The 19,585-nt window shown below is 47.7% G+C and overlaps 1 protein-coding gene across 6 annotated transcripts in view; it reads right to left on the bottom strand.

The window, feature by feature from the left end:
* RHBDD1 (rhomboid domain containing 1) overlaps positions 1 to 19,585 on the bottom strand; it is a 292,572-nt gene that overhangs the window by 158,908 nt on the left and 114,079 nt on the right. For all 6 annotated transcript variants that reach the window (XM_063916020.1, XM_063916021.1, XM_063916019.1 and 3 more), the window contains exon 3: positions 15,641 to 15,773. In XM_063916020.1, the coding sequence (XP_063772090.1) occupies positions 15,641 to 15,773 (133 nt within the window). The remainder of the gene's footprint in view (positions 1 to 15,640; positions 15,774 to 19,585) is intronic.

Below are 19,585 nucleotides of genomic sequence, written 5' to 3'. Positions count from 1 at the left end.
TTAGCCTTCTGTGAGGCCAAAGACCAGAACTGGGCCCAATGTCTGGAACTTGCCCCATCTCTCTTTCAGGGCCCTTACCCAACTTTTCCAACAAACTGAGAAGGTTCTAACAAAACAAAACATATTCCTAGAAGTTTTCATTTTTCTAATACATGTAAGACAAGAACCTGGGACAAACATACCTGCCCTCAAACACTATCCCAGTGTTCTTGTCACAATATATATATATATATATATATATAGATATAGATAGATATAGATAGATATAGATAGATAGATATTATTTTTATATTTTTTTTAAACAGCAGCACTGTCACCGCCATTTATATGCTCCCCCCTTTCTATAAAACCCACTGGTACCAGTACAATAGGCGATTCAGCTGGGTCTGTGGAGGAGCAGCTCCAGCATGCAGCCTGGCAGTCAGCAGCAGCAGGAAATGGCACCTTTCAGCCTCTGGTCCTGCTCTCCAGGAAAGCCCCACCCCCTTAATGGCACGTGGTCCCTTACATATTATACTGGCTATAAAATACAGTATCTGTGTGGAAAAAAAAGGAGCTTAATAACTCCTTTGTGTTGCGCCACTCTGGGGTAATCAGCAAGCACCGCAGCTTCCAGCCCGTTGACCGCTGCGCCCTAATGCTGCCATTTGTCACCAGGGGCCCGCTAACCAGGACCCCGGTGTGATCACTCACCGCACCGCGTCTTCTTACTTCAGCATCTGTTAGGGGTGGCGGCATGCTGATGACGTGTGTGCACACCCTGGGGGTATGTGAAACAGCGCCTCAGGAGGTTAGTGTCCTGTCAGCGGAGATATGAACCATTAACTCTATAGGAGGTTGGTTCAGTCCCCCACCTAAGTCCCACGACGCAGGCAGACTGGTTGCCAACCAGTGCTGTCTGAAAAAACTAACTAAATACATTTTTTAAAACTCTTTGGAGCTCCAGAGGAATGCACCCGGCTCCTTGGGCACATTTTTCTAAACGGAGTCTGTTGGAGGGGCATAGAGGGTAGGAGCCAGCACACACTGATTTCTTAAAGTGCCAGGTTCCAATGGACCCGATCTATAACCCATGGTACTAATGTCATCCCAGCATCCACTAAGACGTTAGAGAAAAGTACGTAACGGGCAGTACAGTCCACATTGTAATATCACAACAGACGTAACATAGAAGAGATAGACAGTAAAATAGTAATAATCTATCCTAATTCTCTTGATCAAATATTGCTACTTTGGACATTTACAGTGCATCTGGAAAGTATTCATAGCACTTCACTTTTTCCACATTTTGTTATGTTACAGCCTTATTCGAAAATGGAATAAACTAATTTTTTCCCCTCAAAATTCTACACACAATATCCCATAATGACAATGTAAAAAAAGTTTTTTGGAGATTTTTGCAAATTTATAAAAAAAAAAAAAAAAAAAAAAAGGATTTTGATAACCTACCGGTAAATCCTTTTCTCCTAGTCCGTAGAGGATGCTGGGGACGACATCAAGACCATGGGGTATAGACGGGATCCGCAGGAGACATGGGCACTCTAAAGACTTTTCATTGGATGTGAACTGGCTCCTCCCTCTATGTCCCTCCTCCAGACTTCAGTTGTAGGAACTGTGCCCAGGGAGACTGACATTTCGAGGAAAGGAATTACTTAACTAGTGGTGAGACATTTACCAACTCACACCCTCAACCATGCCGCACACATGGAATTCAACATAACACACGCCAACAGGCATGAACCAAATGCAGCAACATGCTGAAACTAAGATAACACAACTTGTGTAACTGTAATAACTAGACTGCAGGTAAAAAACGCTCTGGGACGGGCGCCCAGCATCCTCTAAGGACTAGGAGAAATGGATTTACCGGTAGGCTATCAAAATCCTATTTTCTCATACGTCCTAGAGGATGCTGGGGATGACATCAAGACCATGGGGTCTATACCAAAGCTCCAGTACGGGCGGGAGAGTGTGGATGACCCTGCAGCACCGATTGACCAAACTTTAGGTCATCGGCAAAGGTGTCAAACTTGTAGAACTTAGCAAATGTGTTTGACCCTGACCAGGTAGCTGCTCGGCAAAGTTGTAATGCAGAGACCACCCGGGCAGCCGCCCAGGATGAGCCCACCTTCCTAGTGGAGTGGGCCTTTACCGACGTTGGTAACGGCAATCCAGCCATAGTATAAGCTTGCTGAATCGTATTTCTAATCCAACGTGCAATAGTCTGCTTGGAAGCAGGACAGCCAATCTTGTTGTGATCATAAAGGACAATCAGAGCCTCTGTTTTCCGTATACGAGCCGTTCTAGCAACACAGATTTTCAAAGCTCTAACCACATCTAGAGATTTTGAATCAATTAATGTGTCAGTAACTACTGACACTACAATAGGTTGGTTTATGTGGAAAGATGAAACCACCTTTGGAAGAAAATGTTGACGAGTTCTCAACTCTGCCCTATCTTCATGGAAGATCAGGTAAGGGCTCTTGTGAGACAAGGCCCCCAATTCAGACACCCGCCGCGCGGATGCCAATGCCAAAAGCATCACCACTTTCCAAGTGAGAAACTTCAACTCAATCTTTTGTAGAGGCTCAACCCAATCCGATTGAAGGAACTGCAATACCACGTTAAGATCCCATGGTGCCACTGGAGGCACGAATGGAGGCTGGATGTGCAGAACCCCTTTCACGAAGGTCTGAACCTCTGGAAGAGAAGCCAATTGTTTTTGGAAGAACACTGACAAGGCCGAAATCTGGACCTTAATTGACCCCAATCGGAGGCCCGCCTTCACACCATCCTGCAAAAAATTGAGAAAACGTCCTAAGTGAAACTCTTCAGTAGGAACTTTCTTGGATTCACACCAAGACACATATTTTCGCCAAATACGGTGGTAATGTTTCGACGTTACTCCCTTTCTGGCCTGAATAAGGGTGGGGATGACTACCTTAGGAATACCGTTCCTGGCTAGGATACGGCGCTCAACAGCCATGCCGTCAAACGTAGCCACGGTAAGTCTTGGTACACGCACGGCCCCTGCTACAGCAGGTCCTCTCGAGGAGGAAGAGGCTGAGGATCTTCTATGAACAACTGCTGAAGATCTGGGTACCAAGTCCTCCTTGGACATTCTGGGGCAATGAAGATTGCTCGAACCCTTGTCTTTCTTATGATCCTGAGTACTTTTGGGATCAGCGGAAGTGGAGGGAAGACATACACTGACGGATACACCCACTGGGTCACCAGTGCATCCACTGCTACTGCTTGAGGGTCTCTCGACCTGGAACAGTATCTCTGAAGCTTCGTGTTGAAATGAGATGCCATCATGTCTATTTAAGGAACTCCCCAAAGACTTGTCACCTCTGCGAGGACTTCTTGGTGGAGGCCCCAGTCTCCTGGATGGAGATGTCTGCTGAGGAAGTCTGCTTCCCAGTTGTCAACTCCCGGAATGAATATTGCCGACAGAGCTTGTAGATGTTTTTCTGCCCAGCGGAGGATTTTTGTCGCCTCTGCCATTGCCGCTCTGCTTTTCGTTCCGCCCTGCCTGTTTATGTATACGACTGCTGTTACATTGTCCGCCTGGATCTGCACGGGACGGTCTTGAAGAAGATGTACCGCTTGTTGAAGGCCGTTGTAAATGGCTCTTAGTTCCAGAACGTTTATGTGAAGGCAGGCTTCCTGATGTGACCAACATCCCTGGAAGTTTTCTCCCTGAGAGACTGCTCCCCAGCCTCAGAGACTTGCATCCGTGGTTACCAGGACCCAGTCCTGAATCCCGAACCTGCGTCCCTCTAGCAGGTGAGAGCTGTGCAACCACCACAGGAGCGAAATCCTGGTTCTTGATGACAGGATTATCTTTCTGTGCATGTGTAGGTGTGAGCCCGACTACTTGTCCAACAGGTCCCATTAGAATACTCTGCCAAACTGTATGCCCTCATAGGCCGCCACCATCTTCCCCAACAACCGAATGCACTGATGGATCGACACACTTGATGGTTTCCATATCTGTTTTACCATGTTCTGGATTTCCAGAGCCTTTTCCAGCGGAAGAAATACTCTCTGAACTTCTGTGTCCAGAATCATCCCGAGGAAGGACAACCTTGTCGTCGGTTCCAACTGTGACTTTGGGTAATTTATGATCCACCCGTGTTGTTGGAATATTGACAGAGAGAGTGATATGTTTTGTAACAACTGCTCCCTGGATCTCGCCTTTATCAGGAGATCGTCCAGATAAGGAATTATACTGACTCCTTTCTGACGAAGGAGGACCATCATCTCCGCCATCACCTTGGTGAATACCCTCGGCGCCGTGGAGAGACTGAAAGGCAACGTCTGGAATTGGTAATGGCAATCCTGGACCGCGAATCTCAGATAAGCCTGGTGAGGAGGATAAATGGGAACATGCAGGTAAGCATCCTTTATGTCCACCGACACCAAGTAGTCCCCCTCCTCCAGATTGGCAATCACTGCCCAAAGTGATTCCATCTTGAACTTGAACCTTTTTAGGTAACAATTCAGATCTTATAGATTTAGGATCGGTCTGGCCGAGCCGTCCAGCTTTGGTACAACAAAGAGGCTGGAATAAAAACCCCTCCCTTGTTGCGACGACGGTACCAGGACTATGACTTGGTCTTGACATAATTTTTGGATTGCCGCTGTTACTGCTTCTCTTTCTGGCAGAGAAACTGGCAAGGTCGATTTGAAAAATTGGCATGGATGCACGTCTTGAAACTCCAGTTTGTATCCCTGGGATACTATTTGCAACACCCAGGGATCCAGGCCAGAAAGAATCCAACCTTGGCTGAAGAGTTTGAGACGTGCCCCCACTTTGTATTTATTGGGCCGAAAGGACTGCATTTGCGGGTGATAGGTCTTTTTTGCCGATGCAGGCGCAGAGGGCAAAAATGTCGACTTACCTGCGGTAGCCGCCGAGACTAACGCATCCAGGCCATCGCCAAATATGGCCTCACCTTTATATGGGAGAGCCTCCATGTTTCTTTTGGAATCTGCATCCGTGTTCCACTGGCGAATCCACAACGCCCGCCTAGCCGATACTGCCATGGTAACGGTTTGTGAACTCAAGAGTCCAATATCCTTCATTGCTTCTAGCATGTAGGCGGCAGCGTCCTTGATATTCCCTAATTTAAGGAGTATCTCATCTTTATTAATCGTGTCAATTTCTGATGACACACTTTCTGACCATTTTTCAATAGCGCGACTCACCAATGCGCAGGCACAAGTGGGCTTAATCAGTGTACCATTGGTAAAATAAATGGATTTCAATGTCGTTTCCATTTTGCGGTCTGCCGGCTCTTTAAGAGAAGCCGTGCCAGGAGCAGGGAGAATTACTTTCTTTGCCAACCTGGATAGTGCACTGTCTAACACTGGGGGTGCCTCCCACTTTTTCCTGTCCTCAGCCGGGAAAGGGTAAGCTATGTGAATCCTTTTGGGAATACGAAATCTTTTATCAGGATTCACCCACATCCCTTCAAACAGAGCATTTAGTTTGTGTGAAGGGGTGAACATGACTTTGGACTTCTTTTCCTTACATAAATAAGCCTTCTCCTGAGGTACAGGAGTGGTTTCTGTAACCTCCAACACGTCCCTTATAGCCACAATCATATATTGTATATTTTTTGCCAATTTATGATCTATCTCTCTGGATTCACTATCGTCGACACAAGAGTCAGAATCCGTGTCGGTATCAGTGTTTACAACATTTGCAAATGGTCTCTTATGTGACCCAGAGGGGCCGCCCACATAAGGAATAACAGCATCCTGAAAAATCACATCTTCCACAGATTTTCTCCAGCATGCAGCCTTAGATTCAGACTTATCTAATCTACGGTTAATCAGATGCATACTGTCACGTAACTCTTTCACCCATGCAGGCTCTTGGTGTGCCTGTATCACCACCACATTACAACTCTGTGTCCCTAAAATGGCTTCCTTCGGGGATGAACTCCCTGCCTCAGACATGCCTCACACGTGTACAGCACACCAACAGACACACTGGGACTTATTTTGGGGACAGACCCACAGTAAAATCTGTCAGAGGAACACAGGATAGGAGCAGCCAGTTCACAATCCCAGCGCCAGTATTTCCTGTGAACACAGTATGTCCACAGCCTAACAGCGCTTTTTAAATAGTAATACACACTATCAAATGCACCACAATCACTTTGTGCCCCCCTTAATAGCACCCTGTACTTGTCAGAAGTGGAGGAAAGGACCAGCGTGTTCTCTGCAGCCCGAGGAGAGAGGGAAAATGGCGCTGAGTAGTGTGCTGGCTGCCTGAGGAAGCTCCGCCCCCGCAATGGCGCGTCCTTACACTCATATATACACTGTAATATTTATACTGGCGGAGGTAGGGCTGTGCTAGCGGCAACTTATGCCCCCTGTAAGCCAGTTTGAGGTATTTTTATTGCTGCCCAGGGCACGCCCCCCCCCCCTGCACCCTGTAGTGCCTGTGTGTGTGGGCAGCAATGGGGCTGCGCTCCCGCCAGCCGCGACGCACCTCAGCCGTCACTTACTTGATATAAGATCATTCTTCTTATACTCACCTGTCTTCTGACTTCTGGCTCTGCGAGGGGGGTGACGGCATGCTGTGGGAGTGAGCATCTAGACACGGCTAGCGTTCAGTTCCCTTCAGGAGCTAATGGTGTCCTGTCAGCCAGAAGCAGAGCCATGAAACTCTGAGGAAGTTGGTTCTGCTTCTGCCCCCTCAGTCCCACGAAGCAGGGAGTCTGATGCCAGCAGATCTCCCTGAAAATAAAAAAACCTAACATAAGTCTTTTTCAGAGAAACTCAGTAGAGCTCCTCAGAGTGCATCCAGTCGACCTGGGCACATTTCTAAAACTGAAGTCTGGAGGAGGGGCATAGAGGTAGGAGCCAGTTCACACCCAATGAAAAGTCTTTAGAGTGCCCATGTCTCCTGCGGATCCCGTCTATACCCCATGGTATTGATGTCGTCCCCAGCATCCTCTAGGACGTATGAGAAAATAAGAAATCACATGTACATAAGTATTCACAGCCTTTGCTCAATACTTTGTTGATGCATCTTTGGCAGCAATTACAGCCTCAAATCTTTTTGAATATGATGCCACAAGCTTGGCACACCTATCTTTGGGCAGTTTCACCCATTACTCTTTGCAGCACCTCTCAAGCTCCATCAGGTTGGATGGGAAGCATCGGTGCACAGCCATTTTCAGATCTCTCCAGAGATGTTCAATCGGATTCAAGTCTGGGCTACGGCTGGGCCACTCAAGGACATTCACAAAGTTGTCCTGAAACCACGCCTTTGATATCTTGGCTGTGTGCTTAGGGTCGTTGTCCTGCTGAAAGTTGAACCGTCGCCCCAGTCTGAGGTCAAGAGCACTCTGGATCAGGTTTTTATCCAGGATGTCTCTGCACATTGCTGCATTCATCTTTCCCTCTATCCTGACTAGTCTCCCAGTTCCTGCCGCTGAAAAACATCCCCTCAGCATGATGCTGTCACCACCATGCTTCACTGTAGGGATGGTATTGTCCTGGTCAGAATCCAATTCAAAATTCTCACACTCACTTACAAAGCACTCACCCACTCCTCTCCCACTTACATCTCTGACCTTATCTCCCTTTACTCTCCCACTCGTCCTCTTCGCTCTGCTAATGCACGCCGACTCTCCTGTCTTCTGATTACTTCCTCCCACTCCAGTCTCCAAGATTTTTCACATGCTGCTCCCTTACTCTGGAATTCTCTACCTCTTTCCCTCAGACTCTCTGCCTCTCTACAGAACTTCAAAACGGGTTCTTAAGACTCTTCTTTACCAAACCCAACCAAATCTCATCCTTACCCTCTGTCCCACGCTCGGTCTACCCCATCTATGTCACCCCTGTCTGTCTGCCCCTCCCCTTTAGAATGTAAGTTCTCACGAGTAGGGCCCTCTTCTCTCATGTGCTTATCCTTTTCTTACTTTAATAATCCTCAACTGCCCAAATCCAGCAGTTTTCGGCCACCTTGATACTTATCTCAGTGTCGTCTACTGATGGTTAGTTACCTTGTTCTTGTCCTATATTGTCTTCAACTGTAAGTCACTGTTGTCCTGTTTTGATTATGTGCATATGTACTCTGTAATTGGGTGCTGCAGAACCCTTGTGGCGCCATATAAATAAAAAAATAAAATTTTACTTACCGGTAAATCTATTTCTCGTAGTCCGTAGAGGATGCTGGGGACTCCGTAAGGACCATGGGAAATAGACGGGCTCCGCAGGAGATAGGGCACTTTAAGAAAGCTTTGGATTCTAGGTGTGCACTGGCTCCTCCCTCTATGCCCCTCCTCCAGACCTCAGTTAGAGAAACTGTGCCCAGAGGAGATGAACAGTACGAGGAAAGGATTTTTGTAAATCTAAGGGCAAGATTCATACCAGCCACACCAATCACACCGTATAACTTGTGATAAACTACCCAGTTAACAGTATGAACAATAACATAGCCTCGGTTCAAACCCGATCAACTATAACATAACCCTTATGTAAGCAATAACTATATACAAGTCTAGCAGAAGAAGTTCGCACTTGGGACGGGCGCCCAGCATCCTCTACGGACTACGAGAAATAGATTTACCGGTAAGTAAAATCTTATTTTCTCTAACGTCCTAGAGGATGCTGGGGACTCCGTAAGAACCATGGGAATTATACCAAAGCTCCCAAACGGGCGGGAGAGTGCGGATGACTCTGCAGCACCGATTGAGCAAACAGGAGGTCCTCCTCAGCCAGGGTATCAAACTTATAGAACTTTGCAAAGGTGTTTGACCCCGACCAAGTAGCAGCTCGGCACAGCTGTAGTGCCGAGATTCCCCGGGCAGCCGCCCAAGAGGAGCCCACCTTCCTAGTGGAATGGGCCTTAACCGATTTAGGCAATGGCAATCCTGCAGAAGAATGCGCCTGCTGAATCGTGTTACAGATCCAGCGAGCAATAGTCTGCTTTGAAGCAGGAGCGCCAACCTTGTTGGCCGCATACAGAACAAACAGAGCTTCGGTCTTCCTGATCCTAGCTGTTCTGGTCACATAAATCTTCAAAGCCCGGACCACATCCAGGGACTCGGAATCCTCCAAGTCCCATGTAGCCACAGGCACGACAATAGGTTGGTTCATATGAAAAGATGAGACCACCTTGGGCAGAAATTGAGGACGAGTCCTCAACTCTGCCCTATCCACGTGAGAAATCAGGTATGGGCTTTTATATGATAAAGCCGCCAATTTCCGAAACCCGCCTTGCAGAAGCTAAGGCCAACAACATGACCACTTTCCAAGTGAGGTATTTCAACTCCACTGTTTTGAGTGGTTCAAACCAAGGTGACTTGAGGAAACTTAATACCACGTTTAGGTCCCAAGGCGCCACCGGAGGTACAAAGGAAGGCTGAATATGCAGCACGCCCTTCACAAAAGTCTGTACTTCAGGAAGAGAAGCCAATTCTCTTTGAAAGAAAATGGATAAGTCCGAAATTTTAACCTTTATGGACCCTAATTATAGGCCCAAATTCACTCCCGTTTGAAGGAAGTGAAGCAGACGACCCAACTGGAACTCCTCCGTAGGAGCAGCTCTGGCCTCACACCAAGAAACATATTTTCGCCATATACGGTGATAATGTTTCGACGTCACGTCTTTCCTAGCCTTGATCAGGGTAGGAATGACCTCCTCCGGAATCCCTTTTTCCGCTAGGATCCGGCGTTCAACCGCCATGCCGTCAAACGCAGCTGCGGTAAGTCTTGGAACAGACAGGGCCCCTGCTGCAGCAGGTCCTGCCTTAGAGGAAGAGGCCACGGATCTTCTGTGAGCAACTCTTGCAGCTCCGGATACCAAGTCCTCCGTGGCCAATCTGGAACAATGAGGATTGTTCGGACCATGCTTATTCTTATTATTCTCAACACCTTGGGTATGAGAGGAAGAGGAGGAAACACATAGACCGATCTGAACACCCAAGGTGTCACCGGAGCGTCTACCGCTACCGCCTGAGGGTCCCTTGATCTGGCGCAATATCGCTTTAGCTTTTTGTTGAGACGGGACGCCATCATGTCTATTTGAGGCAGCCCCCACCGACCCGTGATCTGTGCGAAGACTTCTTGATGAAGTCCCCACTCTCCCGGATGCAGGTCGTGCCTGCTGAGGAAATCCGCCTCCCAGTTGTCCACCCCCGGGATGAACACTGCTGATAGTGCGCTTACATGGCCTTCCGCCCAGCGTAGAATCCTGGTCGCTTCTGCCATGGCCACTCTGCTTTGCGTTCCGCCTTGGCGGTTTACATGAGCCACTGCCGTGACATTGTCTGACTGAATCAGAACCGTTTTTTCTCGAAGCAATTCCTCCGCTTGACGCAGGGCGTTGTATATGGCCCTCAACTCCAGGACGCTGATGTGGAGACAAGTCTCTAGATTTGACCAGAGACCTTGGAAATTTCTTCCCAGTGTGACTGCTCCCCAGCCTCGGAGGCTTGCGTCCGTGGTCACCAGGACCCAGTCCTGAATGCTGAATCTGCGACCCTCTAGTAGGTGGGCACTGTGCAGCCACCACAGGAGAGATACCCTGGTCCTGGGAGATAGGGTGATCCTTTGATGCATTTGTAAATGGAACCCTGACCACTTGTCCAAGAGGTCCCATTGAAAAGTCCTCGCATGGAACCTGCCGAAGGGGATGGCCTCGTATGAAGCTACCATCTTCCCCAGAACCCGTGTGCAATGATGCACTGAAACCTTTTTTGGCTTTAATAGGTTCCTGACCAGGGCTATGAGCTCCTGAACCTTTTCGATCGGAAGAAAAACCTTTTTCTGGTCTGTGTCCAGAATCAGGCCCAAAAAGGTCAGACGCGTTGTAGGGACTAGCTGGGACTTCGGTATATTGAGAATCCAGCCGTGTAACTGCAACATCTTCATGGACAGAGACACGCTGTCCAGCAACTTCTCCCGAGATCTCGCCTTTATGAGGAGATCGTCCAAGTATGGGATAATTGTGACACCCTGCCTGCGCAGGAGCACCATCATTTCTGCCATTACCTTGGTGAAAATTCTCGGGGCCGTGGAAAGCCCAAACGGCAACGTCTGAAATTGGTAGCGACAGTCCTGCACTGCAAATCTCAGGAATGCCTGGTGAGGGGGGAATATCGGAACATGAAGGTAAGCATCCTTTATGTCCAGGGACACCATCCAATCCTGGCGATGGCCGCCCTGAGTGATTCCATTTTCAACTTTAACCTCTTCAAGTACAGGTTCAGGGATTTTAGATTTAAAATGGGTCTGACCGAACCGTCTGGTTTCGGGACCACAAACAGGGTTGAGTAATATCCCTCTCCTTGCTGGAGATGAGGAACTGTGATAATCACCTGTTGAATATACAATTTTTGGATTGCTGCCAACACTAGCTCCCTCTCTGACGGGGAAGCCGGCAGAGCCGATTTGAAAAACCGGCGAGGAGGCAAGTCTTCGAATTCCAGCCTGTATCCCTGAGAAACAATCTCTAATGCCCAGGGATCCACCTGCGAGCGAACCCAGACGTGGCTGAAAAACCGAAGACGAGCCCCCACTAGATCTGCCTCCCCCCGGGAAGCCCCAGCGTCATGCGGTGGACTTTGCAGATGCAGGGGAGGACTTCTGCTCCTGGGAACTAGCTGTGTGCAGCCTTTTTCCCTTGCCTTTTCCTCTGGCAACAAAGGACGATCCCCGTACCTTCTTGCTCTTATTGGAACGAAAGGACTGCATTTGATAATGAGGTGCCTTTTTTGTATGCTGCGGGGGGACATAAGGTAAGAAATTTGACTTACCAGCCGTAGCAGTAGAGACAAGACCCGAGAGGCCGTCTCCAAACAACTCCTCCCCCTTGTAAGGCAAGGACTCCATATGCCGCTTTGAATCGGTGTCTCCCGTCCACTGTCGGGTCCACAAGAGCCGCCTAGCAGAAATAGACATAGCGTTTATTCTGGAGCTTAGTAAACAAATGTCTCTTTGAGCATCTCTCATATACAAGGCAGCCTCCCTGATATGCTCTATGGTCATTAAAATGGCATCCCTATCTAAGGTGTCAAGCTCCGTAGGTAAGGAATCTGCCCATGCCACGACAGCACTACAAACCCAGGCCGACGCCATAGCCGGTCTAACAATAGTACCGGAATGAGTGTAAATGTGCTTCATGGTAATTTCCTGTCTGCGATCAGAAGGATCCTTGAGGGAAGCCGTATCCTGCGAAGGCAGTGCCACCTTTTTGGATAAGCGTGTCAGCGCCTTGTCTACTTTAGGCAAAGATTCCCATCGTATCCTATCCGTTTGTGGAAAAGGATACGCCATAAGAATCCTTTTGGGAACTTGTGGTCTCCTATCTGGAGATTCCCAAGCCTTTTCGCACAATTCGCTCAGCTCAAATGAGGACGGAAAGGTGACCTCAGGCCTTTTCCCTTTATACATGTGTACCCTCGTGTCAGGGACAGGGGGTTCCTCAGTAATATGCAAAACCTCTTTAATGGCAATAATCATGTACCGAATACCTTTTGCCACCTTCGGCTGTAATTTTGCATCTTCATAGTCGACACTAGAGTCAGTATCCGTGTCGGTATCTGTGTCATCGATCTGGGATATGGTGCGCTTCTGAGGCCCCGAAGGTCCTGGCGCCACAGGGACAGGCATGGTCTGGCTACCTGACTGATCCCTAGCTTCAGCCTTGTCTAACCTTTTATGCAATAGATTGACATTTGCATTTAAGACATTCAGCATATCCATCCATTCCTGTGTTGGCGCTGCCGACGGCGATGACATTCAAGCACTCCCCCTCCACATTAAGCGAGCCTCGTCAAACATGTCGACACACGCGTACCGACACACTTCACACACACACAGGGAAACTCTTTTATGAAGACAGTATCCCCTTTAAGGCCCTTTGGAGAGACAGAGAGAGAGTATGCCAGCACACACCCCAGCGCAATGACCCTGGAGACCAACACAAAATGTTTTTCCCCAGCCGCACTGTATAATATGTTATCCGCCAATTATGTGCCCCCCCCCCCTTCTCTTTTAAACACCCCTTAACCGTGTGTAAGCAGGGGAGAGTCCAGGGAGCTTCCTCTCAGCGGTGCTGTGGAGAGAAAATGGCGCTGTGAGTGCTGAGGGAGAAGTCCCACCCCCTCGGCGGCGGGCTTCAGTCCCGCTCAAAGTTATAAAAAAATGGCGGAGGCTCTTTTATATACATGTACAGTGCCCACCTGTACATGTATATTGTCTTTTGCCATAAGAGAGGTGTTATATTGCTGCCCAGGGCGCCCCCCCCCCCCCCCTGCGCCCTGCACCCTTACAGTGACCGGAGTATGTGAGGTGTATGGGAGCAATGACGCACAGCTGCAGTGCTGTGCGTTACCTCAGTGAAGCTCTGAAGGCTTCTGCCGCCTGAGACGTCTTCTGACTTCGTTTCTTCTGGCTCTGTGAGGAGAACGGCGGCGCGGCTCTGGGGGTGGACGCTCAGTAAGAACCTGCGTTCACCCCCTCTGGAGCTAATGGTGTCCAGTAGCCGAGGAAGCAGAGCCTATCAATTAAGAAGGTCTGCCCCTCTCTCCTCAGTCCCTCGATGCAGGGAGCCTGTTGCCAGCAGTGCTCCCTGTAAAAATGTAGAAAAAATCCAAACAAAAATGCTTCCTAGGCAGAGAACTCCGGGGAGCTCCCTGCAGTGCACCCATCTCGCTCTGGGCACAGTGTAAAACTGAGGTCTGGAGAAGGGGCATAGAGGGAGGAGCCAGTGCACACCCAGAATCCAAAGCTTTCTTAAAGTGCCCTATCTCCTGCGGAGCCCGTCTATTCCCCATGGTCCTTACGGAGTCCCCAGCATCCTCTCGGACGTAAGAGAAATAATAATAATAAATCTCCATCAACCTCCTGGCTAAGAAAGCACATCCACATCAATTTCCTGGCTAAGAGAGCACATCCCCATCAACCTCCTGGCTACGAGGGCACATCCCCATCAACCTCCTGGCTAACAGAGCACCCCCATCAGCCTCCTGGCTAACAGAGAATCCCCATCACCCTCCTAGCAAACAGAGCATCTCCACCATTCTCCTAGCTAACAGAGCACATCCCTATTAAGCTCCTGGCTAAGAGGGCACATCCCCATCAACCTCCTGGCTAAGAGAGCACATCCCCATCAACCTCCTGGCTAAGAGAGCACATCTTCATCAACCTCCTGGCTAAGAGAGCACATCCCCATAAACCTCCTGGCTAACAGAGCACATCCCCATCAACCTCCTGGCTAACAGAGCATCCAGAATCAGCCTCCTGGCTAACAGAGCATCCAGAATCAGCCTCCTGGCTAACAGAGCATCCAGAATCAGCCTCCTGGCTAACAGAGCATCCAGAATCAGCCTCCTGGCTAACAGAGCATCCAGAATCAGCCTCCTGGCTAAGAGAGCATCCAGAATCAGCTTCCTGGCTAACAGAGCATCCAGAATCAGCCTCCTGGCTAACAGTGCATCCAGAATCAGCCTCCTGGCTAACAGAGCATCCAGAATCAGCCCCCTGGCTAAAAGAGCATCCAGAATCAGCCTCCTGGCTAAAAGAGCATCCAGAATCAGCCCCCTGGCTAAAAGAGCATCCAGAATTAGCCTCCTGGCTAAATGAGCATCCAGAATCAGCCTCCTGGCTAACAGAGCAGCCGTAATCAGCCTCCTGGTTAACAGGGCCTTCAGAATCAGCCTCCTGGCTAACAGAGCATCCAGAATTAGCCTCCTGGCTAACAGAGCACCCAGAATCAGCGTCCTGGCTTACAGAGCATCCAGAATCAGCGTCCTAGTTAACAGAGCATACCCATCATCCTACTAGCTAAGAGAGCATCCTCATCAGCCTCCTGGCTAACAGAACACATTCCTAACACTCCTACCATGAGGGTACAAAATGCAACAATTGCCACAACAACACTGCTTTTTACAGTGTCCTACATATTAAAAGCCCGCCCACTTTTCCCTCTAAGCTGCAAACCATGGCTTAATGTCTGAACCATTGACTACTGGTTAGAGATAGTCATTATTGCAAAATAATATATGTCAAATATCCAGGAAACTACAGTATCTAAGGCAGCTCTTTTGGACTCAGAGAGTAGGCCAGCCAAAAAAATCCACCTACTAGGCAAAGTTGAAGGTCCAGGAGCATGATAACATGATTTGTGGTCAATGATGACATTGCAGTCACGCCTCCACTTCAGCAAATAGTAGCATTAAGCAGCAGGTACCCAATGGGGTGAATCACAGCATTATCCCCCTGCACCTCCAATTTGCCTCTACCTTCACAGGGGCTTTCAAAATATATAATCAAGAACGGTGTAAGTAAATGCAGTACTGACAATTGGATACCATGAAACAAATTATATCTTTATAGGCAATAGTATGAAGGAAGGTTAGGAATGGCATTCTACATGAAAACCATCAAACAACAAAACAGAGAGACTTCTTTCAGTAGTGAGAAACACATCATTACAATAATAAGAGTGGATGGAAATGAAAAGAAACAAACACTGCTATATATGAAGGCACAATCTGTAATAGGTTTCTGATTTCACTAAAACATGTAGCCTTGTGTGATAATGTATATAATATGTATTAATGCATACAGAATGAAAACAACAAAAGTAGGAATTACAGTCACTTACCCTGGAGCTAGGAAGTGAATTGCCACCAGCTCAGCCCAGCAAGAATACTTGTTAGGAATCAGGAAGCCAAAAAAGTTGTATGCTCCTCCAGGGTGATAATGATTATTAAGAACTTTTAAGGCAAACAACACCCCTAGAAATAAACATTAGAAAAGAGACAATTGAAAGGTATTGCCTAGGTCAGGTCTGGCCAACCTGTGGTTCTCCAGCTGTTGTGAAACTACACATCCCGGCAGTCACTGCAACAGTTTTAACATTTCCTAATAGCAAAACTGCGGCAGGGCATGCTGGGACTTGTAGTTTCATAACAGCTGGAGAGCCACAGGTTGGCCAGGCCTGGTCTAAGTCACGTGGCAGCTATGATCTATCAGATAGGCAGAAGATTAGCAGCTGTCAGCATTTCTATAAATATTTCACTATAGTCTCAATAGAATATATTGTTACAGGAGAAGAATCATTTTTAAGTTTGGTTAAGAACTATTTTTGTTCTGGTTTACAGCGGATCACTTCTGTTTCCAAAAATTGCCTTAGAATTTCATTACATTTAAAAACTAATAATATATGTTTTACAACAAAATACATAATTATTTAACTTATTCTTAAATAAATATTTATAATGACAATGCTAAATACCTATCGTAATTCGTAATATACAGTCTGTGCTTTGATTTCTCAGTACTCACTTGCTGATGTAGGGTTTGCTAAATATATGACACTAGCAACTGCAATTTCGGCATTCCAATGACATGTGCACTAAACGTCATTAGAATAAGAGTTTGTCGGTTTATTTTGCATATATATTTTATCCATATGTCATATCAAATAATGCCTAAATTAAAAAATGTATTAGGCCTAATTTTCAGCAATAAGTATTCTCAAATTATTTCTTCATGGTTAAGTTCCAAAACCATAATCAATGGAAAGAAGGATACAAAATACATTAACAGGGTGTAAATCCTAAAAATGTAGAATTTGGGGAGAGTTTGGTTAGACTACATTAAGTAAGCCTGGGTACACAGACGATATATCGTTCTGACGTGGATCGGAACGATATATATTGTATAATATAGTGGTACTCAAACTTTTTTGAATCACGGCACCTTAGAGTATCAGAATTTTATTCACGGCACCGCTAGGCCAAAAGTTCTTTATTGAGAACTTTAGAAAGAATTATTAAATTAAATTCCGTCTATATGTCGTCCTTAGGTTTAATTGTGTGGTGAGGGACAAGATTTGCTTCTGTTTGTCCACATATTTTATGATTGACAGCCACTAGCTGTCAATCATAAAATAAGAATTTACTCACCGGTAATTCTATTTCTCGTAGTCCGTAGTGGATGCTGGGAACTCCGTAAGGACCATGGGGAATAGCGGGCTCCGAAGGAGGCTGGGCACTCTAGAAAGATTTATGACTACCTGGTGTGCACTGGCTCCTCCCACTATGACCCTCCTCCAAGCCTCAGTTAGGACACTGTGCCCGGACGAGCAGACATAATAAGGAAGGATTTAGAATCCCGGGTAAGACTCTTACCAGCCACACCAATCACACCGTACAACTCGTGATACTATATCCAGTTTGACAGTATGAAAACAACTGAGCCTCTCAACAGATGGCTCAACAATAACCCTTTAGTTAACAATAACTATTTACAAGTATTGCAGACAATCCGCACTTGGGATGGGCGCCCAGCATCCACTACGGACTACGAGAAATAGAATTACCGGTGAGTAAATTCTTATTTTCTCTAACGTCCTAGTGGATGCTGGGAACTCCGTAAGGACCATGGGGATTATACCAAAGCTCCCAAACGGGCGGGAGAGTGTGGATGACTCTGTAGCACCGAATGAGAGAACTCCAGGTCCTCCTCAGCCAGGGTATCAAATTTGTAGAATTTTGCAAACGTGTTTGCCCCTGACCAAGTAGCTGCTCGGCAAAGTTGTAAAGCCGAGACCCCTCGGGCAGCCGCCCAAGATGAGCCCACCTACCTTGTGGAATGGGCATTTACAGATTTTGGCTGTGGTATGCCTGCCACAGAATGTGCAAGCTGAATTGTACTACAAATCCAGCGAGCAATAGACCGCTTAGAAGCAGGAGCACCCAGCTTGTTGGGTGCATACAGGATAAACAGCGAGTCAGATTTTCTGACTCCAGCCGTCCTGGAAACATATATTTTCAGGGCCCTGACAACGTCTAGCAACTTGGAGTCCTCCAATTCACTAGTAGCCGCCGACACCACAATAGGCTGGTTCAGGTGAAACGCTGACACCACCTTAGGGAGAAATTGGGGACGAGTCCTCAACTCTGCCCTATCCATATGGAAAATCAGATAAGGGCTTTTACATGATAAAGCCGCCAATTCTGACACTCGCCTGGCTGAAGCCAAGGCTAATAACATGACCACTTTCCACGTGAGATATTTCAGATCCACGGTTTTTAGTGGCTCAAACCAATGTGATTTTAAGAAACTCAACATCACGTTGAGATCCCAAGGTGCCACAGGAGGCACAAACGGGGGCTGAATATGCAGCACTCCTTTTACAAAAGTCTGAACTTCAGGTACTGAAGCTAGTTCTTTTTGAAAGAAAATCGACAGAGCCGAGATCTGTACTTTAATGGAGCCTAGTTTTAGGCCCATATCCACTCCTGCTTGCAGGAAATGCAGAAATCGACCTAGTTGAAATTCCTCTGTTGGGGCCTTATTGGCCTCGCACCATGCAACATATTTTCGCCATATGCGGTGATAATGCGTTGCCGTAACATCTTTCCTGGCCTTAATAAGCGTAGGAATGACTTCTTCCGGAATACCCTTTTCCTTTAGGATCCGGTGTTCAACCGCCATGCCGTCAAACGCAGCCGCGGTAAGTCTTGGAACAGACAGGGCCCCTGCTGTATCAGGTCCTGTCTGAGCGGTAGAGGCCACGGGTCCTCTGAGAGCATCTCTTGAAGTTCCGGGTACCACGCTCGTCTTGGCCAATCCGGAACCACGAGAATTGTGTTTACTCCTCGCTTTCTTATTAATCTCAATACCTTTGGAATGAGAGGCAGAGGAGGGAACACATAAACCGACTGGTACACCCATGGTGTCACTAGAGCGTCCACAGCTATCGCCTGAGGGTCCCTTGACCTGGCGCAATATCTTTTTAACTTTTTGTTGAGACGGGACGCCATCATGTCCACCTGTGGTTTTTCCCAACGGTTTACCAGCATCTGGAAGACTTCTGGGTGAAGTCCCCACTCTCCCGGGTGGAGGTCGTGTCTGCTGAGGAAGTCTGCTTCCCAGTTGTCCACTCCCGGAATGAACACTGCTGACAGTGCTAGTACATGATTCTCCGCCCATCGGAGAATTCTTGTGGCTTCTGCCATCGCCATCCTGCTTCTTGTGCCGCCCTGTCGATTTACATGGGCGACTGCCGTGATGTTGTCTGACTGGATCAGCACCGGCTGGTGTAGGAGCAGGGCTTTTGCTCAACTTAGGGCATTGTAGATGGCCCTTAGTTCCAGAATATTTATGTGAAGGGAAGTCTCCTGACTCGACCATAGTCCTTGGAAGTTTCTTCCCTGTATGACTGCCCCCCAGCCTCGAAGGCTGGCATCCGTGGTCACCAGGACCCAGTCCTGTATTCCGAACCTGCGGCCCTCTAGAAGATGGGCACTCTGCAGCCACCACAGTAGAGACACCCTGGTTCTTGGAGACAGGGTTATTAAGCGATGCATCTGAAGATGCGATCGGACCACTGGTCCAACAGGTCCCACTGAAAGATTCTGGCATGGAACCTGCCGAAGGGAATTGCTTCGTAAGAAGCCACCATCTTTCCCAGGACCCGTGTGCAGCGATGCACTGATACCTGTTTTGGTTTCAGGAGGTCTCTGACTAGAGATGACAACTCCCTGGCTTTCTCCTCCGGGAGAAACACTTTCTTCTGGACTGTATCCAGAATCATACC

This window comes from Pseudophryne corroboree, chromosome 4, assembly GCF_028390025.1.
Source record: "Pseudophryne corroboree isolate aPseCor3 chromosome 4, aPseCor3.hap2, whole genome shotgun sequence".
Classification (NCBI taxonomy): Eukaryota; Metazoa; Chordata; class Amphibia; order Anura; family Myobatrachidae; genus Pseudophryne; species Pseudophryne corroboree.
The sequence above is the reverse complement of the archived record's forward strand: the minus strand, read 5'-3'. Positions and strand labels throughout refer to the sequence as shown.